This window comes from Callithrix jacchus, chromosome 8 (genome assembly GCF_049354715.1).
Source record: "Callithrix jacchus isolate 240 chromosome 8, calJac240_pri, whole genome shotgun sequence".
Lineage (NCBI taxonomy): Eukaryota > Metazoa > Chordata > Mammalia > Primates > Cebidae > Callithrix > Callithrix jacchus.
In genome coordinates, this window is record NC_133509.1 from 45,914,712 (window position 1) to 45,941,860 (window position 27,149).

Below are 27,149 nucleotides of genomic sequence, written 5' to 3' on the forward strand. Positions count from 1 at the left end.
CCTCCCAAAGTGCTGGGATTACAGGCTTGAGCCACCGCGCCCGGCCTGTATCTTGATTTTTATGGCAAATGAGTTTTGGGTTGACTTTTGAAGATTATGTGTGTTTTGATGTATAGCTCAGAAAGAGGGACAATAATATTCATGGGACCCACAGGACATTAAACTGATCCTAAAGCATGAAGCAAAATTCTGAGACAAGTTAGTTTAAGAATGCAAATATATTTTGGTTTAGAATATAAAACAAAAATTATCACAATTAGGATATGACTGAAGTTTGAGTAAAATGTTTTTAGTCTACTTCATACATAATATTGGTCATTTAACAATATGTATAACAAGGGTAGGCATCAGAAAAGAATAGAGCAATAGTAAGTCTATCACGGCTAGAAATTAATAAAACTAGTGATTTGGATGTAATATTGTTTGATGTATCATTATGTAATAAAAGAAAATAGGAAATTTTGCTTTGAAACATTCCTCAGAAAGATGGAAACTGGCTAGGCAGATGAATATCTATATATCTCAATGAATTTCTATATACGTCTCCTTACTACATCACCAACACAAAAACAACATTAATATATTTACATATATATACTAGACAAAAATGAATTCACTTTGCCTAGAAAAACCATACTTATTAAGAAAACACTACGCCGGGCGCGGTGGCTCAATAATTAGATCTCATCATTCTGCAGAGATCTAATCCCAGCACTTTGGGAGGCCAAGGCGGGTGGATCACGAGGTCAAGAGATTGAGACCATCCTGGTCAACATGGTGAAACCCCGTCTCTACTAAAAATACAAAAAATTAGCTGGGCATGGTGGTGCGTGCCTGTAATCCCAGCTACTCAGGAGGCTGAGGCAGGAGAATTGCCTGAACCCAGGAGGCAGAGGTTGCGGTGAGCCGAGATCGCACCATTGCACTCCAGCCTGGGTAACAAGAGCGAAACTCTGTCTCAAAAAAAAAAGAAAACATTAATGGACACCAAAGAATAAAAAGCAAGGCCCTCAAAAAAATGGCAACCATTTCAATAGCTGGAGTGCTATTGCTGTCTCTCTTTGTTTTTTGAGACATGGCCTTGCTCTGTTGCCTACGCTGGTGTGCAGTGGCACGGTCTTGGCTCACGGCAACCTCTTCCTCCTGGGCTCAAGTGATCCTTCTGCATTAAACTCCCAAGTAGCTGTGACCACAGGTGCGAGCCACCATGCCTGACTAATTTTTCTATTTTTTTTGTAGAGGTGGGGTTTCACCATGTTGCCCAGGCTGGTCTCGAACTCCTGGACTCAAGCTATCTGCCTACCTTGGCCTCCCAAACTGCTGGGATTGCAGGTGTGAGCAACCCATTGCACCTGGCCCTGCTTTCTGTTAATACCATTTTAGTAATGGAGAAAAAAGATGAATAGTTTGTAGACAGATACATCTCTACTGAAGAAATAGTGGCTAGGCAGAAGCCAGGCTACTTAAAAATCATAGTTCTATCTTTGGGATTTATGGCTGAGTGCTATTGCTTTCTCTCTTTTTGTTTTAGTGTGGGAAAACAAAAAGAAATTTTGTGAAAAAATGGCTAATGTTTTTGTCCGTGGTAAAACTTCCTCTTATATTTAAAAGTTAATCCTTAGGGCTTGTACTAAAGCAGAAAGCATTAGTTTAGTTAGAAGAAATTTTTCCTCAGTGTCCTATTACTTAAACCTTTGGTACAAAGATGAATAAGTTGATAACAGGCCTTTCATCATTCCAGCCTTCATCACCATCATTTTGCAGAGATCTAAAAGCATACAGATTAACTATAACATCATCAGAAGGAATTTTACTCAGCTTGTAATGACCTAAAGACAAAGGCTACAGAGCAATGGGATCCTGACATAATATCGACGACATTCTGCTGGGCTGTTCTAATGGTGGTCCAAGGGTCTAGTGGTAGAAGTGGCAGTCCTGAAGCAGATCTTGGTAAATTTGCTTGACTACATTCTTCAGGTAGTTGTTCTCCAGGGGCACTTTAGATAGAATGGTAGCAATATCATCTTGGCTGTAAAGAACAAAGTTTCATCAATTTTTGTTTTTAAATCTTACACTTGTCTCCAGTTCAGTGGAATTTATGTTCTTGGTCTCTGTTTCCTAGGAGGTACAAATGATATTTTTGAAAATAGCCAGACTGTTCAGTTTGAAATGGGATTCGAAGAGGGCCTAAGAATCAATTCTATATGTAATTGCGAAGTATCTTAACCTAGCTACTTTTGTTGGTCATAAAAAATCTTAGTCTTGGATTTTTGTTTGTTTGTTCGTTTTGAGATGGAGTTTCACTGTTGTTACCCAGACTGGAGTGCAATGGCATGATCTCGGCTCACCACAACTTCCACCTTCTGGGTTCAAGCAATTCTCCTACCTCAGCCTCCCGAGTAGCTGGGACTACAGGTGTGCACCACCATGCCCAGCTAATTTTTGTATTTTTAGTAGAGACGGGGTTTCACCTCGTTGACCAGGATGGTCTCGATCTCTTGACCTTGTGATCCACCCACCTCGGCCTCCCAAAGTGCTGGGATTATAGGCGTGAGCCACGGCGCCTGGCCGTCTTGGATTTTGCTGACAAATGTAAGGTGAGCACATTTTTCCCCTCAAACAGGGTCTTGCTCTGTTGCCCAGCCTGCAGTGCAGTGGCGTGCTCGGCTCACTGCAACTTCCGTCTCTGAGGTTCAAGCCTCCTGAGACTTCTGTCTCAGCCTCCTGAGTAGTTGGGATTACAGATGCCTGCCACCATGCCTGTTTTTTGTTTTGTTTTGTTTTGTTTTTGAGGCAGAGTAAATCCCAGCCTCCTGAGTAGCTGGGATTACAGGCACGCGCCACCGTGCTCAGCTAATTTTTTGTACTTTTAGTAGAGACGGGGTTTCACCATGTTGACCAGGATGGTCTCTATCTCTTGACCTCATGATCCACCCGCCTCAGCCTCCCAAAGTGCTGGGATTACAGGCGTGAGCCACCACGCCTGGCCTGGATTTTTTTTTTTTTAAGACAGAATCTCACTCTGTTGCCCAGGCTGGAGTGCAGTGGTGTGACCCCGGCTCACTGCAACCTCTGACTCCTAGGTTCAAGTGATTCTCCTGCCTCAGCCTCCCTAGTAGCTGGGACTATTGGCTCCCACAACCACACCCAACCAATTTTTGTATTTTTAGTAAAGACAAGATTTCATCATGTTGGCCAGGCTGGTCTTGAACACCTGACCTCAGGTGATCACTCACCTTGGTCTATTTTTTGTATTTTTAATAGATACAGGGTTTTACCATGTTGGCCAGGCTGTTCTCAAACTGCTGACCTCATGATCTACCTGCCGCAGCCTCCCAAAGGGCTGGGATTACAGGCGTGAGCCACTGCACCCGGTCTAGATGAGCACATTTTTAACTCTGCTATCTTCCAATCTGTCAGCAGTGAGTCTAAAAATTCACGAAATACATCACAGCCTAGGAGGAATGAAATATTTTTAGGTCTGGTTCCACAGACTGTTTTGTTTTGAGACAGTAGCATGATCTTGGCTGATGGCAATCTCCACCTCCCAGGCTCAAGCAATCCTCCCACCTCAGCCTCATGATTAGTGGGACTAAAGGTGCTCGCCACCACACCCAGCTAATTTATGTATGTTTAGTAGAGGCAGTGCTTCACTGTATTGGCCAGTCTGGTCTGGAATTCCTAAGATTAAGTGATCTGCCCACCTTGGCCTCCTAAAGTGCTGGGCTTACAGGCATGAACCATCATATCTAACCCTAACTCTGTTTTTAAGGCCATAAAAGTTGTTTACATATTATCTGTACTACTCTTACATTGAATTTTTTCCTTCTTGATTCATATTTTAGGTGGGAGTGTTCAAAAAGTGAAGCAGGTATAAAAGAACAGACCAATGGTCTCCACATCACATGGTGAAACCCCACCTCTACTAAATACACAAAAAATTAGCTGGGCATGGTGGCACGTGCCTGTAATCCCAGCTACTCAGGAGGCTGAGGCAGGAGAATTGCCTGAACCCAGGAGGTGGAGGCTGCGGTGAGCCGAGATTGCGCCATTGCACTCCAGCCTGGGTAACAAGAGTGAAACTCCGTCTTAAAAAAAAAAAAAAAGAACAGACCAATGGTCTCTAGCATCCACTGGAGACAGCAATGAAGGTCACTGACTTTAAGAAAAAATTCCTCAAAATGAAGTCAGAGAACTGATTTTTAGCTCCACTATGATCCACTGATTTGCTGACCACTTTGAGGAATCTTTCAAATAAAATAAACAACATTAAAAAGTAGTCCAGTGTCTCAGCCCTTTACTTACCTAGTGTTCCCAATATGATTCCGAATGGTGAAAGGTAATGGTACAGATGGATAATAGGCTGAGAGAAACAAAGTTATTTCAAACTTTGCAAATGCTGCAGAGCTAGAGAATAAAAGTCTCAATCTGTAAAAGACAAAATCCATAATTAAAAATGCAGTACAATCATAGCATGAAACACAATTTCTTTTTTGTTGAGATGAAGTCTTGCTGTGTCACCCAGGCTGGTGTGCACATAATCTTAGCTCATAGCAACCTCCACCTCCCCAGTTCTAGCGATTCTCCTGATAGCTAGGATTACAGGTGTGCGACATCACGCCCAGCTAATTTTTGCATTGTTAGTAGAGATGGGGTTTCACCTTGTTGGCCACATTGTCTCAAACTCGTGACCTCAAGTGATCCACCTGCCTCACCTCCCAAAGTGCTGGGATTACAGGCATGAGCTACTGAGTCCAGCCAAAAACCAGATTTTGCCATGTTGGCCAAGCTGGTCTCAAACTCCTGGCCTCAAGCGATTAGACCACCTTGCTGGGATTACAGGTGTGGGCCACCATGCCTGGCCCATTATTTCTTATCCTTATCTAGTGAGCAAGGGCAAAACATCTGGAACAAGGTATTATAAAGACTGCTTTTTCATTGCTAGTCATGAAATGCATTAATATTTTCATTTAAGGCCAGGCGCAGTGGCTCATGCCTATAATCCCAGAACTTTGGGAGGCTGAGGTTGACAGATAATGAGGTCAGGAGATCGAGACCAGCCTGGTTAAGACACCAGCCTGGCCAATATTGTGTAATGGTGAAACCTTATCTGCACTAAAAATACAAAAATTAGCTGGGCATGGTGGTGGGAGCCTGTAATCCCAGCTACTTGGGAGGCTGAGGCAGAAATGCTTGAACCCGGAAGGTAGAGGTTGCAGTGAGCTGAAGATTAGGCCATTGCACTCCCGCCTGGGTGACGGAGCGAGACTCTGACTCAAAAAATATGTATATATTATTTATTATATGTTATTTTTTATTAAATAAAATGAATATATATATATATATATATATATATATATATATATATATATATTCATTTAATAAACTGTTGACCAAGTACTTACTGTTGGGTTGAACTGTATTCCCCAAAATTCATATGTTGAATTCCAAACCCCTAACATCTCAGAATGTGACATTTGGAAATTGGGACACTACACAAGTAATATGTTAACATGAAGTCCTACTAGAGTAAGGTGGGCCCCTAATCCACTATGACTAGTGTCCTTATAAAGAGGGGAAATGTGGGCCGGGCGCGGTGGTTCACGAGGTCAAGAGATCGAGTCCATCCTGGTCAAAATGGTGAAACCCCATCTCTACTAAAAAAATACAAATAATTAGCTGGGCATGGTGGCGCGTGCCTGTAATCCCAGCTACTCAGGAGGCTGAGGCAGGAGAATTGCCTGAACCCAGGAAGCGGAGGTTACGGTGAGCTGAGATCGCACCATTGCACTCCATCCAGGGTAACAAGAGCAAAACTAAAACAAAAGGGGGGGAAATGTGGGCTGGCTGCACGGTGGCTCACACCTGTAATCTAGCACTTTGGGAGACTGAGGTAGGCGGATCATGTGGTCAGGAGTTTGAGACCAGCCTGGCCAACATGGTATAACCCCGTCTCTACTAAAAATACAAAAATTAGCCAGGCATGGTGGCTGGCGCCTGTAATCCCAGCTACTCTAGAGGCTGAGGCAGGAGAATCACTTGTATCCAGGAGACGGAGGTTGCAGTGAGAGGAGACCGTGCCATTACACTCTACCCAGGGTGACAGAGCAAGGGCAACAGAGAAAGACTCTGTCTCAAAAAAAGAAACAAAAGGCAGGGGGGTGAGGAATGTGAATGCAGACGTGCACAATCAAAGAAACACCATGTGAAGATGAAGGCAGAGATCAAGGTTATGCATTTACAAGCCAAAGATTGCCAGCAAACCACCAGGCATTGGGAACTGGGAGAAGGTATGGAAGATTCCTTCTAACAGCCCTCAGAAAGAACAACACCGCTTACACCTTGATCTTAGACTTCCAGCCTCCAGAACCGTAAGACAATACATTCCTGTTGCTTAAGGTACCCAATTTTTTTTTTTTTTTTTGAGAAGGAGTTTCGCTCTTGTTACCCAGGCTGGAGCGCAATGGCGCGATCTTGGCTCACCGCAACCTCTGCTTCCTGGGTTCAGGCAATTCTCCTGCCTCAGCCTCCTGCGTAGCTGGGATTATAGGTATGTGTCACCATGCCCGGCTGATTTTTTATATTTTTAGTAGAGACGGGGTTTCACCATGTTGACCAGAATGGTCTTGATCTCTTGACCTCATGACCCACCCTCCTCGGCCTCCCAAAGTGCTGGGATTACAGGCGTGAGCCACCGCACCCGGCAAGGTACCCAATTTGTAGTACTCTGTCATGGTAGTCCTTAGGAACTAATACACTTACTCAAAATTATTAACATCTATGTTCATTAGGTTATAATTTGGTCCCCATGTCTTTAAATACTCAATCTCCTCTCCAAGGAGTCTGCAGTGGTTCACTACCGGTGAGAATTCTTGAAGCATCTAGAAAAAATGAAAATAAAAATCCAATGAAATTATGAAAACATTTCAATGCTTAGTGGCTCACTTATAAAGAACTCAAACAAGTTAAACAATTGAATACATTTATCATTTCAGGATTCACTATTATATATGTAAAGTTCAATTCTGCTTTTTTTTTTCGGAAAGATAATACAAATTTTCCTTTAAATACTTCAATCAGACTTTACCTTGGGTACCTGATGCTGTGTTGTACATGTCTTCTTCCAGGATTCCTTTTCTTCAATGTACTGGAAAATAAGCTTATGAACTAAAAGGGAGGAAGGAGGAGCTTTCTCCTCTGGGGAAGGAAAAAAAAGCAAAAGCAGGATATTACTTATGATTCATATATAAGCAAAAAATACCATAACATATAAGCTAGAAATACTCTCAAACTACCAGGTACTTAAGCATTCTCTCCCCCCTCCTTTTTTTTTTTTGAGACAGAGTTTCGCTCTTGTTACCCAGGCTGGAGTGCAATGGCACGATCTCGGCTCACCGCAACCTCCGCCTCCTGGGTTCAGGCAATTATCCTGCCTCAGCCTCCTGAGTAGCTGGGATTACAGGCACGCACCACCATGCCCAGCTAGTTTTTTGTATTTTTAGTAGAGATAGGGTTTCACCATGTTGACCAGAATGGTCTTGATCTCTTGACCTCGTGATCCACCTGCCTTGGCCTCCCAAAGTGCTGGGATTACAGGCGTGAGCCACTACACCTGGTCACTTTTTTTTTCTTTTGGAGTCTCGCTCTGTCACCCAGGCTGGAGTGCAATGGCGAGATGTCGGCTCACTGTAACCTCCACCTCCCACGCTCAACCGATTCTTCCACTCCAGCCTCCCAACTGGCTGAATTACAGGTGTCTGCCACCACACCAGGCTAATTTTTGTATTTTTAGTAAAGATGGGGTTACACCATGTTGTGCAGGCTGGTCTTGAACTCCTGCCTTTAGGTAATCCACCTGCCTCTCAGCCTCCCAAAATGCTGGGATTATTACAGGCACGAGCCATCGTGCCTGGGCATATTCTCTCCACTCTTATTTTCTTTCTTTTTTTTTTGAGACTCGTCTTCCTCTGTTGCCAGGCTAGAATGCAGTGGTACGATTTCAGCTCACTGCAACCTCCCCCTCCCGGGTTCTGCCTCAGGCTTCCGAGTAGCTGGGATTATAGGCACGAGCCTCCATGCCTGGCTAATTTTTTGTATTTTAATAGAGACGGGGTTTCATTATGTTGACCAGGATGATCTCGATCTCCTGATCTTGTGATCTGCCCACCTTGGCCTCCCAAAGTGCTGGGATTACAGGTGTGAGCCACCATGCCTGGTCTCCATTCTTACTTTCAAACATGATTATAACATATATGGTGAAGATAAGCATTTCCACAAAAACTCAAGCCTGTATCACATAGAGAAACAGTACTTGAGTTAAGAGTGTGGGTTTACATGTAACATAGACCTAAGTTTAAATCCTGGCTTTCTTTCATACCTAAGTGACCCTAGACATAACACTTAAGTTTTTTCTGTAGTTTCCTAATTTGTAAAATGGAGAACAGTTCACATGGACTTCAGTGTTAATACACATGCCCAATACAGATTAAGTGCTCATAATTTTTATATTATGAAAACAGCTAATATTAATCATTGCTCAAGACCTAGTAATCTTGTTCTTTAAATCTTTTTTTTTTTTCCTGAGACAGAGTCTTGCTCTGTCACCCAGACTGGAATGCAGTGGCATGATCTCGGCTCACTGCAACCACCACCTCCCAGGTTCAAGCAATTCTCCTGCCTCAGCCCCGAGTAGCTGGAATTACAGGCACCCGCCACTGCCTCCAGCTAATTTTTGTATCCTTAGCAGAGACGGAGTTTTACCAGGTTGGCCAGGCTGGTCTCGAACTCCTGACCTTGTGATCCGCCTGCCTCGGCCTCCCAAAGTGCTGGGATTACAGGTGTGAGCCACCGTGCCTGGCCAAAAAAATCGTTTCTTTTAAAATCTACCCCAAATTTGGAACATTACTCAAAGCAGTTTTATGTTTAATACACATTTCTAAGAAAATATTATTACTGTTGTTTTTGCTTATATTTAATATACTTTGTTAAAGAGTTCTCAAGGAGCAATTTATACCTGTATATCACCAATAAATAAATTTTTATTTATTTATTTATTTATTTAGAGATGGAATCTCATTCTGTGGCCCAGGCTGGAGTGCAGTTGTGGAATCTTGGCTCACTACAACCTTCGCCTCCCGGGTTCAAGGGATTCTCTTGTGTCACCCTCTCAAATAGCTGGGACTATAGGCCTTCACCACCATACCTGGCTACTTTTTGTATTTTTACAGGGTTTCACCATGTTGGCCAGGATGGTCTCCAATTCCTGACCTCAGGTGATCCGCCTGCCTCAGCCTCAAAAAGTGCTGGGATTATAGGTGTGATCCACAGCAGCTGGCCAAATTTATTTTTTAATTAAAAAAAAAAACAAAAAACACCTCGTTTTTATTTTTGTAGAAACAGGGTCTTCCTATGTTACCTAGGCTGGTCTCAAAGTCCTGAGCTCAAATGATCTGCCCACCTTGTCCTCCCAGAGTGCTGCAATTACAGGCGTGAGCCACTGCACATGACCCACTAATTTCTATTTATTTATCTATTTTATTTGTATTTTTATTTATTTTTGAGACAGGGTCTCACTATGTCACCAGGCTGGAGTGCAGTGGCATAATCTTGGCTCACTGCAACCTCCACCTCCTGGGTTCAAGCAATTCTCCTGCCTCATCCTCCAGAGTAGCTGGGGCTACAGGCAGGTGCCACCAGGCCCTGATAACTTTTGTATTTTTAGTAGAGATGGGGTTTCACCATGTTAGCCAGGCTGGTCTTGAACTCCTGACCCCAAGTGATCTGCCCGCCTTGGCCTCCCCAACTGCTGGGATTACAGGCATGAGCCACAGTCCCCGGCCCCAACAAATTTTTAGAGGCTTAAATGTTTTCAACTTACCGTCTAACAGAGATTGAAAATTCACATCAATAATCTTCCTTATATTGTTGTCCAGGAAAGGGAGACCAACTAGAAAGAACCAGAATAATGCTACATGATTGATGTGTTTTTTTTTTAACTACCTAATTTGAAGCCATATAAAACACAGTACTTTAGAATCCTATTCCTTCTGTGTAGCATAGTTTTTTTCACAGGAAGTTGAAGGTTTATCCTTGAATCATTATTCTCTGTATATTGTAAAGGCTCCTCTGAGACTGTTCAACTACATTGATTGGTAGGTCTTTCAAGGAAATTTAATATGTAGTACACAGCTATATTTGTTAAGGCCTCCTCCCTTAACCCCTAACTTCTGTGCAAAGATAAATTTACTTTTTAGGAATTGCATATTTTAAAAAAAAGGCTATAACCTCCCTATACCTACACTCCTTGTATAGATACAGTAAAAATGAGTTATGCTTTTAGCATTGCTATAACATGTTTTAGGTAGGTAAGATAGCTGCTCACTCCTCCAGCCTAGGGTTATCTCTCTCTCTTAAATTGATTCTTTTCTCTTTGTTGAATGCTTTGTTAAATATTTTCTATGTGTTAGGCACCGTGGACACCATGAGAAAAACAGATATACTCAACCTGTGCCCTCAAGAAGCTTACAATTCAGGGAGACATACAGATAACTGCACTCATAAACACAGCAAGAACTATAATCTATAATAAGCACTATTAAGGAAAATCACAGGAAGCAAGAAGAACATGTAATAGAAGGGTGAGAAAGTGATCAGTGAGGCTGGGTGAGGTGGCTCATGCCTGAAATCCCAGCACTTTGGGAAGCTAAGGTGGGTGGATCATGAGGTCAAGAGATGGAGACCATCCCGGCCAACCTGGTGAAACCCCATCTCTACTAAAAATACAAAAATTAGCGCCGGGCACGGTGGCTCACGCCTATAATCCCAGCACTTTGGGAGGCCAAGGTGGGTGGATCACAAGGTCAAGAGATCGAGACCATCCTGGTCAACAAGGTGAAACCCCGTCTCTACTAAAAATACAAAAAATTAGCTGGGCATGGTGGTGCGCGCCTATAGTCCCAGCTACTCGGGAGGTTGAGGCAGGAGAATTGCTTGAACCCAGAAGGTGGGGGTTGCGGTGAACCGAGATCGTGCCATTGCACTCCACTCTGGGTAACAGCAAAACTCCGCCTCAAAAATAAATAAATAAATAATAAAAAAAAAATACAAAAATTAGCTAGGTGTGGTGGTGTGTGCCTGTAGTCCTAGCTACTTGGGAGGCTAAGGCAGGAGAATCACTTGAACTCTGGAGGCAGAGGTTGCAGTGAGCTGAAATTGTGACACAGCATTCCAGCCTGGTGATAGAGCGAGACTCCGTTTCAAAAAAAAAAAAAGTGATCACTGAGAGCTGAGTTATTATAATTATTAGTAGGAGTTGATTAGTGAAGCAGGGGAAAAGAGCTCTCAGGCATAAGAAACAACAGCACGAAGGCGTTGAGATAGGATGAATATGACTGAGCAGGAAAGACCACAATCATTTAAGGAAATAAAAGAAGCCTAATGTGGCCAACATGCAGAGGTAGGAAGGTAGTATGAGATAGGAAAAGGAGAAAAATTCAATCCAGGCAGGGTTTCACAGGCTAGATCAAATACTTTGATCATTAGCCTAAGAGTAGTAGGTGCATAGTCAAATTTTCAATAATCCCTATAGCTTCATAGTTTCAGGGAGGAGAAGGAGAAGATCCATAAAGTCCAGTTGGAATGTTACTGCAGTCATCTAGGTTAGAGATGATTATCGACAGAATAGATGAAAAATAGTGGATGAATATTAGGAAATTAAAACCAGTAGGTTGGGTGCTGTAATCCTAGCACTTTAGGAGGCCAAGGTGGGAGAATCACTTGAGGTCAGGAGTTCAAGATCAGCCTAGCCAACATGGTGAAACCCCATCTCCACAAAAATTAGCCATGCGTGGTGGCGCATGCCTGTAATTCCAGCTACTTGGGAGGCTGAGGCAGGAGAATCCCTTGGACCGGCAGCAGAGGTTGCAGTGAGCAGAGATTTGCACTAGCGCACTCCAACCTAGCTGGCAGAATAAGTGAGACTCTGTCTCAAAAACACAAAACAAAAACAGTATATCTTACTGATGATTTGAATATATACATTGAGGGAGAAAGAGGTATAGAGTGATTCCTCAGTTTTAATTTTGAACCTGGACAGAAAGTAATGCTAATCATTGAGAAAAGAAACTTTCAAGGAGAATCAGTTTTAAAGGCCCAGAGACTGTGACGATCCTAAATTCTAAAACGGCCATGTTTGCCCCTGGTTGGCCATTTGAAGCTGATTGGTTAAAGAGAAAGAACACTTGACAATTAGGAGACTCCAACAAAACAGCCGGGCCTCTGTCCGGTTACCATATGGTGATTTCTCCCATATACAGTGATTTCATTCTTTTAGATGAAAAACCCACCTATACACACAACTTCCAAATAACTTGTTATTTGGCTTCACTCTTAAGTTAAAAGAAAAAAAAAAGAAGAAACATGGCCGGGCCTGGTGGCTCATGCCTATAATCCCAGCACTTTGGGAGGCCGAGGTGGGTGGATCACGAGGTCAAGAGATCAAGACCATCCTGGTCAACAAGATGAAACCCCGTCTCTACTAAAAATACAAAAATTAGCTAGGTGTAGTGGTGTGCACCTGTAGTCCCAGCTACTCGGGAGGCTGAGGCAAGAGAATTGCATGAACCCAGGAGGCAGAGGTTGTGGTGAGCCAAGATTGCACCATTGCACTCCAGCCTGGGTAACAAGAGCGAAACTCTGTCTCAAAAAAAAAGAAGAAACACTAGCCATAGCCACTAAAGTAAATTCTCCTATTCTCTATAACAAAAGATGGAGATTAAAAGAAAGAAGCTCACAGTAAATGGAAATGAGTAGCATGTTTATCCATTATTTGGATAGCAAAATTTTTATCATTTAATGTAATTCAACAAAGGGCAACTTTCACTAACTGCATTTTTCTTTTCTTTACAAAATAAAATTCTATCACTAAAGATGACTCTTCTAAGACTTTCAGCAGTGCTCTCATCAAGTCAATAGTTATCAGTATAGCTAAATAAAGATTTGAATCTTTAGTTAGTACAGCCATTCATTTTTCTGTAGAGAATTATCTCACTTTGGCTCCTTACCAATTGACTCTCCAAAGGTAATGGTGAGTTCTATCGAATCATAAACAAAGGTTAATAAAGCTTGATCATCACTCCACTCAACAACATCCCACTCAGACAAGCTGAAGAGAGAGAAACAGGATTTTTAAAAAGCATTTTTGGAATCAAGATAAAACCAAACTTCTGATACCACCCAAACAGTACCAATAGCAGCTGCTAATGTTTTTCCACTGGATTGGGAGACAATCAATATTTCAATTCAAATATTGAATGTCCAAACTTAAGCTTTTGAAAGAAGAAAGAACCCAATTTTGAGTTGTATATTGGAGAAACACCAAGTCTAGGCAATGAACGATGTAAACTACTGAAAAATTATAAGTCCATAGTTCTTCGACTCCATTTTCAGCTTACTGCTGAGTACACTGACTCTTTTTGAGACTGCACTGTATAGGTTAAAAACAGCAACACACTAATACATCAGCTGCTCCAGTAGTTTCACACAACCACAAGGTACAGATTAAAACACAAACAATGACACTTGCATTTCCTTACCTCAACTGATCCAGTAGCTCTTCAGTTCTATTTGTTTGTTTTTGCATAAAGTCTATTTGAGCAAGGGTCTGCTCTTTTTGTACCTCCAGTTCTAAGAGATTTCTGCCAAAAAAAGCAGGTATTCACAGAGAGATAAGTCTTTTCTTAGAGAATTTAAACTCTATCAATATAAAAGGTTTATGATAAGAAGTCACATGCTACATGACTCCCCATTGAGGCAATAATGTTAGGTGTATGGCATCCATTTCTGCATTCTTTGTTTAGGTTTTTTTTTTTTTTTAATAAGTATTAATCTAGAAGTGTGTCTACCTGGGAAAGGCATAAATCATTGTGTTTCAAATTAGGATCCATGAAGATATCCTTGGGATTCACATGTTAAGATAATTATTAAACATTACATTTTTATTTTTGATAAAAAGCAAAAACATAAAAATTTAAGCATAATGTAGATCATAAGATCTACCTTAAAACTGAGACATGTCACAGTTAATTTAATTTCAGCCAAACACTATCCCCTGTCAAATCAATGTTGTCAACTAGCATTTTAGAGATTTAGTCATTATTTCTATTTACTTGATTTTAGACTGACAGCTGAATAAGAGTCATAGGCCTAAGAAAGATATACTTCATTTTACGCTTCTTTATTTTTATATGTATTAAACAAAAAGGATACTGGTAGTTTTCAAATTTTAGAAACACTGTTTTGGATAAATGCCCTGCAAACAATAAGTGCTTCAAAACTATTGTTGACTAAGATGGACTCTACGGTTCCATTCAAAGTGGAGAAGCACTGAGTCAGCCTAAGTCAAGACTCATGTCCCCAGTCCCATCAGTCTCTAGAAGCAGGAAGTCATCTAGCCTTCTGTAGTTTGGCATTATATTTTCTGACAGTTGGATTGAAGGCTGACCTTTGAAACTCCTCCTCCTCAGTTTTCAGCTGTTCCAGTTCTTTGGAAAAAGATAAAAAAACCAGAACAAACACATTAGAATGTTGCCAAAAAATTAATCTGTTTTACTAAAAAGTCTATCTGACTTAATCTCATTTAAGTATATAAACAAACTCAGAACGGTTTCCCCCACACCCATTTATCTCCTTAACTACTTCATTTACCTTTCTCTGCAGTTCTCATTTCAGAATCCCATTCTTCCACAAGACTGTCTTTCTCTTCATCCTCCAAATTCTTAGTTTCTAAAGTAGACAACACGTGTTATAATAATTCAGTAAAAAAGAAAACAAAATAAGAAAAAATAGAACTATTCAGTCAAAAACTTTCTCTTCATCCTCCGAATTCTTAGTTTCTAAAGTAGATAACATGTGTTAGAATAATTCAATAAAAAATAAGTAAAACAGAAAACAAAATAAGGAAAAAAAGAATAATTCTGTCAAAAACAATTTACTAAACAACAAGAGGTTGTTTCTTTAGTAGCAGGAAGTTTAGAGGTTCCAGTCTGATGGCTTCTGTTTTTTTTTTTTTTTCTGTGAAAGAAAAAGAAAGGTAGTCAACAAAGGGGTGAAGTTTAGACCATGGAATTCATGTACTCATTGTCAATTCAGTGCCAAAAACATGTACTAGGCACTTATTCTGTATGAAACTAGGGACTCTGAAGGATATGCAGAAAAAGAAGAGCTAATTCTTGACTACACAGAGATCATAATTTAATCAGGTAGAAAAACCATCCAAATAACTATAATACAAGTAGATGATGTGATGGGTGATATAAAAAGGACTAACAAGGCCAGGCATGGTGGCTCAAGCCTGTAATCCCAGCACTTTGAGAGGCCGAGGCGGGCGGATCACGAGGTCAAGAGATCAAGACCATCCTGGCCAACATGGTGAAACCCCGTCTCAACTAAAAATACAGAAATTAGCTGGGCGTGGTGGCGTGCGCCTGTAGTCCCAGCTACTCGGGAGGCTGAGGCAGGAGAATTGCTTGAACCCGGGAGGCGGAGGTTACAGTGAGCCGAGATTGTGCCACTGCACTCCAGCCTGGCACCTGGTGACAGAGTGAGACTCTGTCTCAAAAAAAAAGTACTAACAAATCCAGACGAATGGCCATCTAAAAAAAAAGAAAACTACTAACAAAATAGCCATGGGAGCTCAAGGAATATAGACTATTTCTTTTGGTGAAAAACAGAAGAGAATGTAGTAGCAAAGACAAAAGTGATAGAAATGGTCAGGCCAGTGGTGTGTGCCTGTTGTCTCAACTACTGAGGAGGGAGGATTCCTTGATTCCAGGAGTTTGAAGCTGCAGTGAGCTATGATCATGCCATTACACTGCAGCCTAGGCAACAGGGTGAGACTCTCTCTCTTTAAAAAAAAAAAGGTGGGCATAGTGGCTCATGTCTGTAATCCTAGCACTTTGGGAGGCTGAGGTGGGCAATCATTTGAGGCCAGGAGTTTGAGACCAGCCTGGCCTATATGGTGAAACCCCATCTCTACTAAAACTACAAAAATTAGCTGGGGGTGGTGATGCATGCCTATAATCTCAGCTACTCGGGAGGCTGAGGCACAAGAATCACTTGAACCCAGGAGGCAGAGGTTGCAGTGAGTAGAGATCATACCACTGGCCTGGGCGACAGAGAATCTATCTCAAAAAAGTGGCAGAACTGCATAAAAACAGCAATGTTTGATTGGAATTTAGAATGTGTACGGGAGCAGTAACAAACCACATAAATCTGAATACAACTATAGAAAACATGAAATGTCCAGCTCAGAAGTTTGGACTTTTTCTTTTTTTTTTTTTTTTTTTTTGGGAGGGAGTCTTACTCTGTCACCCGGGTCGGAGTGCGGTGGTGCGATCTCATCTCACTGCAACCTCTGCCTCCTGAGTTCAGGCGATTCCTCTGCCTCAGTCTCCTGAGTAGCTGCGATTACAGGCTCACACCACCACACCTAGCTACTTTTTCTTTTTTTAACAGAGACGGGGTTTCACCATGTTGGTCAGGCTGGTCTCGAACTCCTGGGATTACAGGCTTGATCCACTGCACCTGGCCTTCTTTTTTCTTGAAGCCAACCACAGAGAGTTAAGTTTGGATTTTATTTTGTAATAAATGGAAGGACAGAAGTTTTTCAGAGGCGTAACATTAATGAAAACTGTCTTTCATTATTATTAATTTGGCAGCAACGCGCAGGTTGGACTAGAAGGAGGCAGAATAATGGTAAAAATGTATAAAGATGAGTTAGAAGACTGAAATAGCACATTTCAGAATTAATGAGAGCCTTAATGCGAAAGGGAAAAAAACACGAGATGCCGAAGCTGCTGAGGTGACAGACTTGTTAAGAGAGCATCAAAGACAATGAAAGTATTGAGCCTTTTATAATGTGTAAGAATTGTGACTGCTATAAATAAAGATGATAAACATCATAAGAGAGAACAAGTTTTTGGATTTATTTTGGAGCTGGGAGAAGATAATGTATTTAAATTTATTGATTGATTGATTGATTGATTGAGACGGAGTTTCGCTCTTGTTACCCAGGCTGGAATGCAATGGCGCGATCTTGGCTCACCGCAACCTCCGCCTCCTGGGTTCAGGCAATTCTCCTGCCTCAGCCTCCTGAGCAGCTGGGATTACAGGCATGCACCACCGTGCCCAGCTAATTTTTTGTATTTTTAGTAGAGACAGGGTTTCACCATGTTGACCAGGATGGTCTCGATCTCTTGACCTCGTGATCCACCCGCCTTGGCCTCCCAAAGTGCTAGGATTACAGGCTTGAGCCACCGCGCCCGGCCTAAATGTATTTATTTATTTAGTTCACTCTGTCACACAGGCTGGAGTGCAGTGGTATGATCTTGGCTCACTGTAGCCTTGACCTCCTGGGCTCAAGAGATCTTCCTACCTCAGCCTCCCAAGTAGCTAGGATTACAGGCATGTGCCACCATGCTGAGCTAACTTTTTTTTTGTAGAAATAGAGTCTCATTATGTTGCCAGGCTAATACATTTCATTTTATTCACAGAGTTTAAGGTGCTTAAGGATACTTCTGTTTAGAGGTTCAGAAGGAAGCTAGAAATTAGGCCTGGAACTCGAGTGAGAGGCTAAAGATGTCCTCACTTGAAATGATTACACGCTACTTTAGGGCAAAATTTGTGTCTTAAATATTTTTATTTCTTTTCTGATACTAAGTACAGTATCTGGCAAGCAGTAGATGCTCAACAAATGCTTGGAGATTTAACTAAATTTGGGAATAAGTCACATAATTATTAAGGCAGATGAAAGCACTGGGAGAGATAATATAGAAAATAATAGATGATAATAAATCCCCACAAAGGGTGGGTTAGAGAAAGAGAGGCTGTCAGGCACAGTGGCTCATGCCTGTAATCCCAGCACTTTGAGAGGCTGAGGCAGGCAGATCACCTGAGGTCAGGAGCTTAAGACTGGCCTGGCCAACATGGTGATACCCCATCTCTACAAAAATAGAAAAAGTAGCCAGGCTCAATGGCAGGTGCCTATAACCCCAGCTACTCAAGAGGCTGAGGTCGGAGAATCGCTTAATCCTGGGAGGTGGAGGATGCAGTGAGCTGGAGATTATGCCACTGCACTCCAGACTGGGCGACTGAACGAGACTCCATCTTAAAAAAAAAAAAAGACCAACAAAGAAGTTGGATGCAGCAGCCAAGAGAAAACAACGGAGTCAAGGTAGTACACTATCACACAGGTTAAGGGGATGAACAATTCGGGCAAAAAAGAACATTCATCAATCTGAAAGAGGTCAAAATGGCTAAGGACTGGGAAGAACAAAATTTGATGACTATGCAGAATTATGTGATTTTTGAGAAAGGAGTTTCAGAGTAACACTAACAACTTGAGCTTCTGAAAAGCCAAACTGAAAGGATAGACAGTTTTCAAACTGAGATAAATTCATCTGTTAAAAAACACAAAACTGGCTGGGCATGGTGGCTCACGCCTGTAATCCCTGCACTTTGGGAGGTTGAGGTGGGCGGATCATGAGGTCAGGAAATCGAGACCATCCTGGCCAACATGGTGAAACCCTAGCAGTATTAAAAATACAAAAATTAGCCAGGCATGGTGGCGGACGCCTGTAGTCCCAGCTACTTGGGAGGCTGAGGCAGGAAAATCGCTTGAACCCAAGAGGTGGAGGTTGCAGTGAGGGGACATCACACCATTGTACTCCTGCCTGGTGACAGAGTGAGACTCTGTCTCAGAAAACAAAACAAAACAAAAACACACAAAACTAGTCTAGGTTATCTTGAGCAGCTCTTGTTGACTGTATTACAGATGACTATAGTAAAGCAACTTTAATTTGAATTCATTCATTCATTCATTCATTTAGATGGAGTCTTGCTCTGTTGCCCAGGCTGAAGTGCAGTGGTGCAATTTCGGCTCACTGCAACCTCCAGCTCACTGCAACCTCCGCATCCCGGCTTCAAGCAATTCTCCAGGTTCGAGCAATTCTCCTGCTTCAGCCTCCCAAGTGGCTGGGATTATAGGCATGTACCACCACCCAGAGTTAATTTTGTATTTTTAGTAGAGATGGGGTTTCACCATGTTGGCCAGGCTGGTCTCGTACTTCTGACATCAGGTGATCTGCCTGCTTTGGCCTCCCAAAGTGCTGGGATTACAGGCATAAGCTACCACACCCAGCCAAGTTGCTCTAATTTAATATCTCAAGCTGCTAATACAAGTCTTCAATACAGTGACTCCAACACTCTACTGCAGAAAAGCATTTATATAAAATTAAATTTTCTTTTGGAAAAGAATTTAAAATACTTTACCTATTTCCACCTCAGTGAGACAGTTATCGATCTTCTTAAGTATTTTATCCATCTCATCTATCTTTGTCTGAAGTTTTTCCCTCTCATTCTAAATACAAAAGATTATAGACTGTCAAGTTAAACCTCCAAAGCATTACAAATGGTTCAAATTGCTCACATAATTGCTCTATCAGTATCATGAACTGGCAAATCTTAAAATGAAAGTCAAAGCTTTAAGCTGGAACTTAAAAAAACAAACGTAAATTTTATTAAAATAAGTTTCAGCCAAAAGAACTCTGGAAAATAAGTTTATTTTATAAATTTAATAAAATATTCCATTAAAAAATAAAATATAAAAAGTATATTGACATAAAACTAATTTTGGTACTTTATTTTAGCATTTTTATATGTGTTCCATGGAATATATTAATATTTATTACTTAAAAATATTTCTACGATGAACTGAACATGGGAAACACTGGTCAAAGAACTTAGCATTTATGTTTAGACTTAAAAAATTTGTATGTCTCTGAAAGGGCATATTGCTTGCAACATTTACAAACTTATCTGTCAATGGGAAGTTTTGTTTTGTTTTGTTTTGTTTTTTGAGACAGAGTCTCACTAGTCTCACTCTGTTGCCCAGGCTGGAATGCAGTGGTGCAATCTCAGCTCACTGCAACCTCCGCCTCTCAGGTTCAAGCGATTCTCCTGCCTCGGCCTCCCGAGTAGCTGGGATTACAGGTGCACACCACCATGCCTGGCTAATTTTTGTATTTTTAGTAGAGATGGGATTTTGCCATGTTGGTCAGGCTGGTCTCAAACTCCTGACCTTGTGATCCACCCGCCTTGGCCTCCCAAAGTGCTGGGATTACAGGTGTGAGCCACCACACCTGGTGGAAAGTTTTTTTATCCAGAGCTTTTAAAAAAAGCTAATTATTTTTGGAAATGCTACTTTAAACACATGTACATACATAAAGAGCTTGGTATGGACTATGAAGAAGATAATACTATGGTACAGTCCTTAGCAATGGGAGACCAGAATCCTATATATTTTATTTCAGTATGTATGATGGATAATAGTATTTAAGATGAAACATAGATCCACATTGGTAATTATATTCCAGTATTCCTCAAGATGCCAGGATTGGCCACTTTTGACAATTGAACCGTACCTCTTAAGTTTCTGCCCAAGTCTTATTCACATGTCTTCTAAGGAAGATTCTTCATATTCTATAACCACTATGAAGTATTTTTAGTATCTCTTTCTTTGTATGATGTTAACTGTCTCAAATTACCTGAGCTGACTGCACCAGCTTGCCATACAGAGCCACTTTTCCTTGGTGAGTGAAGACTTTAGTCATCTTGGTAAAACGCGATTTTATCTTGTTAAGGTAAATTCCAAAGGCCTGTAGCTGAAAGGGAAAATTACATAGTACATTGTACTAAAACAAATGAGTCAGAAGAGGTAAATGGTCTAGGAAGGCTACACCTTGCCTATCCTAAGGCAGGATATTTGTCATTTGCAAATTTAATTCTGTATAATTGTCTAAGACCAGAAAAAAAGATTTAGTTTTGATTCCTGCCTTTAATTGATTTATTCATATTATTAATTAGAAAATGACAGGCTCTTAAAGAAACTTTTTAATATATTAGGGCACATATAAAATGGGCCGATTACTATTTAATCAATTAAAGCAAATCTTTTCTTCGTCTAAATCTAAGTGAAAGGCAAATAGGAAGGAGGGAACTCTAAATAAACTTAAACTATATATTGAAGTTTAAATTGATAAATTAAATTGATTAATTGAACACCGCAGGTTTGTAAATATTACACATTAACAATTGCATATAATTAAATAAGACCTTGGTACCACATTACACCTAAAAAATAAGTTAAATAACTCATGACTAATGACCAAGTAATAGTTACTTATTTCAAAATAGACACTGTTCAGAATGTCTTTACTGATTCCCATTCAGAAAATAAGACAGAAGTACCTCTTCGTCAGAGCAGTGTCTCATTTTTTCCCACAGGTTCTTATTTATATCAGCCAACAGTTTATCTTGGTTTGATGCAGAAAGCTTTAACCTAAAATACAAAAAAGTTAATTAGTACAGGATTCAAACCCAGCTTTAATGAACCAGCTCTGATCTACAGTCATGCTTAGCTTAACTCTTCCTAGTTTTTTCCTACATAAAAAGAGGGGAATTTGGCCAGGCTTGGTGGCTCATGCTTGTAATCATAGCACTTCGGGAGGCTGAGGCAGGTGGATTAGAGGTCGGGAGTTCAACTCCAGCCTGACCTATGTGGAGAAACTCATCTCTACTAAGAACACAAAAATTAGCCGGGCAAGAACGATCCAAGATGGCTGATGGCTAACATCTCGGGATTGCAGCTCCCAGTGAAAGCGCAGAGAATGAGAGGACGCCACACGTTCAGACAAATTTTGGTCGCTCACGGAGCAGAAGATTCCCAGTGGAGGAGCTGCACGGGTCGCCAGTGCGACTCTTGTGGCCGGCACAGTGGTTTTGCCGGCACCCCGGCGCGGCAGCTCTTGGTGCAGAGTAAACAGGACTGGTTCCCCTTCTGACCGAGGTTTGGAGGAGCTGCACGGGTCGCCAGCGTGACTCTTGCGGCCGGCACAGCGGTTTTGCTGGCACCTCGGCGCGGCAGCTCTTGGTGCAGAGTAAATGGGACTGGTTCCCCTTCTGACCGACGTTTGGAACTCCAGGAAGACAGAGTCGCCTATTACAGACCCAAGAAGGAAACCAGACTGGAGATTCCCGGGCAGAAAAGCACCATCAGTCTGAACACCGCTGTTTTGCCTGGAGCAGTGGGTTGCTCATATTTCGGCCCTGGGAATTAACAACTTGGTCCACTCAGAGACCTAATTTGAAAGTTGGTAACTACAAAGACGACAGGTGGATAAATTTACAACGATGGGAAGAAACCAGCGTAAAAAGGCTGAGAATACTCAAAGTCAGAATGCCTCTCCCTCTAAAGAGGAACACAGTTCCTCATTAACAAGGGAACAAGGCTTGATGGAGAACCAGCGCATTCCATTAACAGAATCAGGCTTCAGAAAATGGATAATAAAAAACTTCTGTGAGTTAAAAGAACATGTTGTAGCCCAACGTAAAGAACTAAGAACTTTGAAAAAAGGTTTGACGAAATCCTAATGAGAATAGACAACTTAGAGAGGAGTATGAGTGGATTAATGGAACTGAAGAATACAATACAGGAACTCCGAGAAGTATGCACAGGTTTAAACACTCGAATTGTTCAAGCAGAAGAAAGGATATCAGAGGTCAAAGTCCAACTTAATGAAATAAAATGAGAAGACAAGATTAGAGGAAAAAGGATAAAAAGGAAGGAGCAAAGTCTCCAAGAAATGTGGGACTATGTGAAAAGATCAAATTTACGTTTGATAGGTGTACCTGAATGTGACAGAGAGAATGAATCCAAGCTGGAAAATATTCTTCAGGATATTATTCAGGAAAATTTTCCTAAACTAGCAAAGCAGGTCAATATTCAACCTCAGGTAATACAGAGAACACCACAAAGATATTCCTTAAGAAGAGCAACCCCAAGGCACATAATCGTTAGATTCACTAGGGTTGAAACGAAGGAGAAAATACTAAGGGCAGCCAGAGAGATAGGTCAAGTTATCCACAAAGGGAAGCCTATCAGACTTACAGCAGATCTCTCAGCAGAAACTCTATAAGCCAGAAGAGAGTGGGGGCCAATATTCAACATCCTTAAAGAACAGAATTTTCAGCCCAGAATTTCATATCCAACCACACTAAGCTTCACAATTGAAGGAAAAATAGAATCTTTTATGAACAAGCAAGTACTCAGAGATTTTATTACCACCAGGCCTGCTTTACAACAGCTTCTGAAAGAAGCATTACACACAGAAAGAAACAACCAGTATTAGCCTTTCTAAAAATATACCAAAAAGTAAAGAGCATCAACATAAAGAATTTACATCAACGAATGGATAAAACAGCCAGTTAACATCAAATGGCAGTAACCCTAAATTTAAATCGACTAAATCCCCCAATCAAAAGACACAGCCAAAACCCAAGGGTATGCTACATCCAGACCCACTTCACATGCAAGGATACACAAAGACTCAAAATAAAGGGATGGAGAAAGATTTACCAACCAAATGGAGAGCAAAAATAAACAAATAAATAAAAAGCAGGAGTTGCAATTCTTGTATCTGATACAATAGATTTTAAAGCAACAAAGATATAGTGGTAAAAGGATCAATGCAACAACAAGAGCTAACGATCCTAACACCCAGATACATGGAGACTTAGACTCAATGAGACAGAAAATTAATAAGGATATCAAGGACTCGAACTCAGATCTGGAACAAGTAAACTTAATACATATTTATAGAGCTCTCCACTTTAAATACACAAAATATACATTCTTGTCAATACCACATCAAACCTACTCATAGGTTTAAATGAAATATTAATTGGCCATTAATACCCATTTTTTTTTAGAGTAAAGCAACATTTCTGTTCTCTCTCCCTCTTCTTCTTCCTCTCCTTCACTCCTTTTTTTTTCATTCCTTCTCTCAAAAAAAGAAAAAAAGAAATCAACTTGTTGACGTCTAGATCCAGGTCGGCAATGTCTCTCTCAATGCCTGATTTCCTTCTTTCCCTTCTCTCCCTCCCTCTCTCCCTCCCTTCTTTTCTCCCTCCCTCCCTTCCTAAAAAAAAAAAAAAAAAAAATTAGCCGGGCATGGTGGAGCATGCCTGTAATCCCAGCTACTTAGGAGGCTGAGGCAGGAGAATTGCTTAAACACAGGAGGCAGAGGTTGCAGTGAGCCAAGATTGCGCCATTGCACTCCAGCCTGGCCAACTAGAGTGAAACTCGGTCTCAAAAAGGAAAAAAAAGAGGGGAATTCGCTCTATAAATGCCTGATTATTCAATCTGATTATTCACTTGAAGAAGAGCAGTTTAAGAATGTCATAAATCAAAAAACCTTCTATCACTAACAGAATTCTCATCTCAACATACCAACTTGTTCCAATGTGAAACATTTTGCTTATAAAGAATCCTTAAGGTCTATCAATTATCTATGCTATGAAGTTGTAGCTATTATCTTAATAAAAGTTCCCACTTTAGTTAAAAGTCTTAGTTCACATTTTTAGAATAGCATTTATAAAAGCAGCAAAGCTATTATAATCTTGGTCTTTTGTTAATAAATGGAGAAAATACATTTATAACAGAGACAGATCTCTTGTAGAGTATATAGGCAGGCACGTAGATGCAAAATCAAACAGTAAAGCACACCTAAACATACTGTTCATTGAGTGTAAGATCCCATTTCATTCAAAATAAACATTCTTGGCCAGGCACAGTGGCTCATGCCTGTAATCCCAACACTTAGGGAAGACAAGGCAGGTTGATCACTTGAGGTCAGAAGTTCAAGACCATCCTGGCCAATGAGGTAAAACCCCATCTCTGCTAAAAATAAAAAATTAGCCCAGCGTGTTGGTGGGAGCCTGTAATCACAGCTACTCAAGAGGCTGAAAGAGGAGAATCACTTGAACCCAGGATTTGAAGGCTGCAGTGAGTTGAGAGGACGCTGCTGCACTCCAGCCCAGGCAAGAGTACAAGACTGTGTCTCAATTAAAAGAAACAAAATTCTCAGGGAAATCCTGACACAGCCAACTCTTTTAAACAACACGAAGATACAAAATTCGTCAGCCTTGTTCAGTGACGAACCCCAGTGCATAGTATAATGCCTGGCAGATGTAGGTGCTCAAATAAATATCTGTTAAATGAATAGAATCAGGCAAATCTGAAATATCTTAAATTTCTGATTTTAAAACTGCATAATTATTTTTAAAATTTTAGCCGAGCGCGGTGGCTCAAGCCTGTAATCCCACCACTTTGGGAGGCCGAGACGGGTGGATCACGAGGTTGAGAGATCAAGACCATCCTGGTCAACATGGTGAAACCCCATCTCTACTAAAAATACAAAAAATTAGCTGGGCATGGTAGTGCGTGCCTGTAATCCCAGCTACTCAGGAGGCTGAGGCAGGAGAACTACCTGAACCCAGGAGGCGGAGGTTGCGGTGAGCCGAGATTGCGCCATTGCACTCCAGCCTGGGTAACAAGGGCGAAACTCCGTCTTGAAAAAATAATAATAAAATAAAATTTTAAATATTATTTTTCTTCTACTTCCAAAACCCAGATAATTCTTAAAGATTATTTTATTTCTTTTCTGTTTGTTAGACTGGTTCAAATTTAATTGGATAGTCCCAGATAAGTATGACATAAACATTATTTTGAGTTTTAAAGTCTGATTTGCTGAAGGGAATCTAGATATATCTAATTTGTAAATCAGTCTGCAGTATTTACAGATACCATAACAATGAGCTATCTTCTAAGTAAAACCATGTTCTTTTATACACGTAAACAAGGGTAAATATGGTAAAATTATAAAGTCAAAGGCAATCTGATTTCAGGCACTGCATACAGGTTAAGTATCCCTTGCCTGAAATGCCTGGGACCAGAAGTGTTTTGGATTTTGGAATATTTAAATATACAAGATATCTTGCAGGTGAAACCCAAGCCTAAACATGAGATTCATTTATGTTCCATATATACCTTGTACACATAGTTTGTAGGTAAATTTATACAATTTTTTTTTTTTTAAGAGACAGCGTATTGCTATGTTGCCCAGGCTGGAGTGCAGTGACTATTCACAGGCACAATCCCACTACTGATCAGCGCAGGAGTTTTGACCTACTCTGTTTCCAATCTGGGCTGGTTCACCCCTCCTTAGGCAACCTGGGGGTCCCCCGCTCCCAGGAGGTCACCATATTGATGCCGAACTTAGTGCAGATACCCACTTGGCATAGCGCACTACAGCCCAGAACTCCTGGGCTCAAGCCATCCTCCCACCTTGGCCTCCCAAGTAGCTGGGACTACAGGCATGTGTCACCGCACCTGGCAATTTATACAATATTTTAAACGATTTTGTGCATGAAGCAAAGTTTGTGTAAAGCATTTATATTTATGTGTGGCATTTTCTACCTACATCATATTGGTGGCTAAAACATTTTGGATTTTGGAGCATTTCAAATTTTCAATTTCCAGATTCGAGATACTCAACTTACATAAATCTCTAAAAGATATTTTCTTTCAAAGAAGTTCTCTAGCAATCAACTTATAATATTGTAATCTAATAATTATTGTTTATTCTTATTAAGGACCTACCTTTTCCTAAGAATGGTATGAAAACAATTTATGTATGCCATTTCTATTGTTCTTATCTTTTGGCTGAGTAGCTTTTATTATCTCCACTTTATGGATTTAGACATGAAGGTTAAATGATTTACCCGAGGGAATACAGCTAGTGTCGAAGCCAAGACTGAGCTTCGGTCTGACTACAAGACCCAAACTCTTGCCCCCACATCACATGGCCAATCAATGCTATCAAACTGCCAACTAATACCATTCACTTTTCCCCGTGCCAGTGTTATTCTAATCAAAACCTTACCACGCAAACTGTTCACTGATCCCTCCCCTAAAAAAAACACCACATGTAAACATTAAAGCTTTCATACTCTTCAATCTTTTGGCGACGAGCTTCACAATCTTGTCTATAAATCTGTATCTTGGGTCGGTAAACATATTGACTTAACATCAGGTCTTCTGGAGTAGGAGGTGTGTTTACGGTAAACTGGAAAAAAAAAATCAGTGCCTGTGAACTGGTATCTTGCAGAAAAAAACATATATAAGAAGTAACTCAAATTTCAGAGTACCTATTTTAAAACATTCTACAAAGAAAAATTTGAATACTCCATTAAGT

The 27,149-nt window shown here is 40.9% G+C and overlaps 1 protein-coding gene across 11 annotated transcripts in view; it reads right to left on the reverse strand.

Moving 5' to 3' along the window:
- Positions 1 to 202: 202 nt before the first annotated feature.
- Positions 203 to 27,149, reverse strand: part of KNL1 (kinetochore scaffold 1) — a 73,805-nt gene continuing 46,858 nt past the window's right edge. For 6 of the 11 annotated variants that reach the window (XM_078334357.1, XM_078334356.1, XM_078334354.1 and 3 more), the window contains 14 exons: positions 26,905 to 27,020; positions 21,304 to 21,394; positions 20,601 to 20,717; positions 19,327 to 19,414; positions 14,704 to 14,781; positions 14,501 to 14,540; positions 13,593 to 13,694; positions 13,062 to 13,162; positions 9,878 to 9,946; positions 8,761 to 8,853; positions 7,088 to 7,197; positions 6,763 to 6,881; positions 4,306 to 4,428; positions 203 to 2,029 (listed from right to left, as the gene is read on the reverse strand). In XM_078334357.1, the coding sequence (XP_078190483.1) occupies positions 1,915 to 2,029; positions 4,306 to 4,428; positions 6,763 to 6,881; positions 7,088 to 7,197; positions 8,761 to 8,853; positions 9,878 to 9,946; positions 13,062 to 13,162; positions 13,593 to 13,694; positions 14,501 to 14,540; positions 14,704 to 14,781; positions 19,327 to 19,414; positions 20,601 to 20,717; positions 21,304 to 21,394; positions 26,905 to 27,020 (1,362 nt within the window). In that variant the 3' untranslated portion in view covers positions 203 to 1,914. Of the gene's footprint in view, positions 2,030 to 4,305; positions 4,429 to 6,762; positions 6,882 to 7,087; positions 7,198 to 8,760; positions 8,854 to 9,877; positions 9,947 to 13,061; positions 13,163 to 13,592; positions 13,695 to 14,500; positions 14,541 to 14,703; positions 14,782 to 19,326; positions 19,415 to 20,600; positions 20,718 to 21,303; positions 21,395 to 26,904; positions 27,021 to 27,149 lie in introns of those variants that run through there. The other 5 variants (XM_002753598.6, XM_054239725.2, XR_013521038.1 and 2 more) reach the window with 4 other exon arrangements.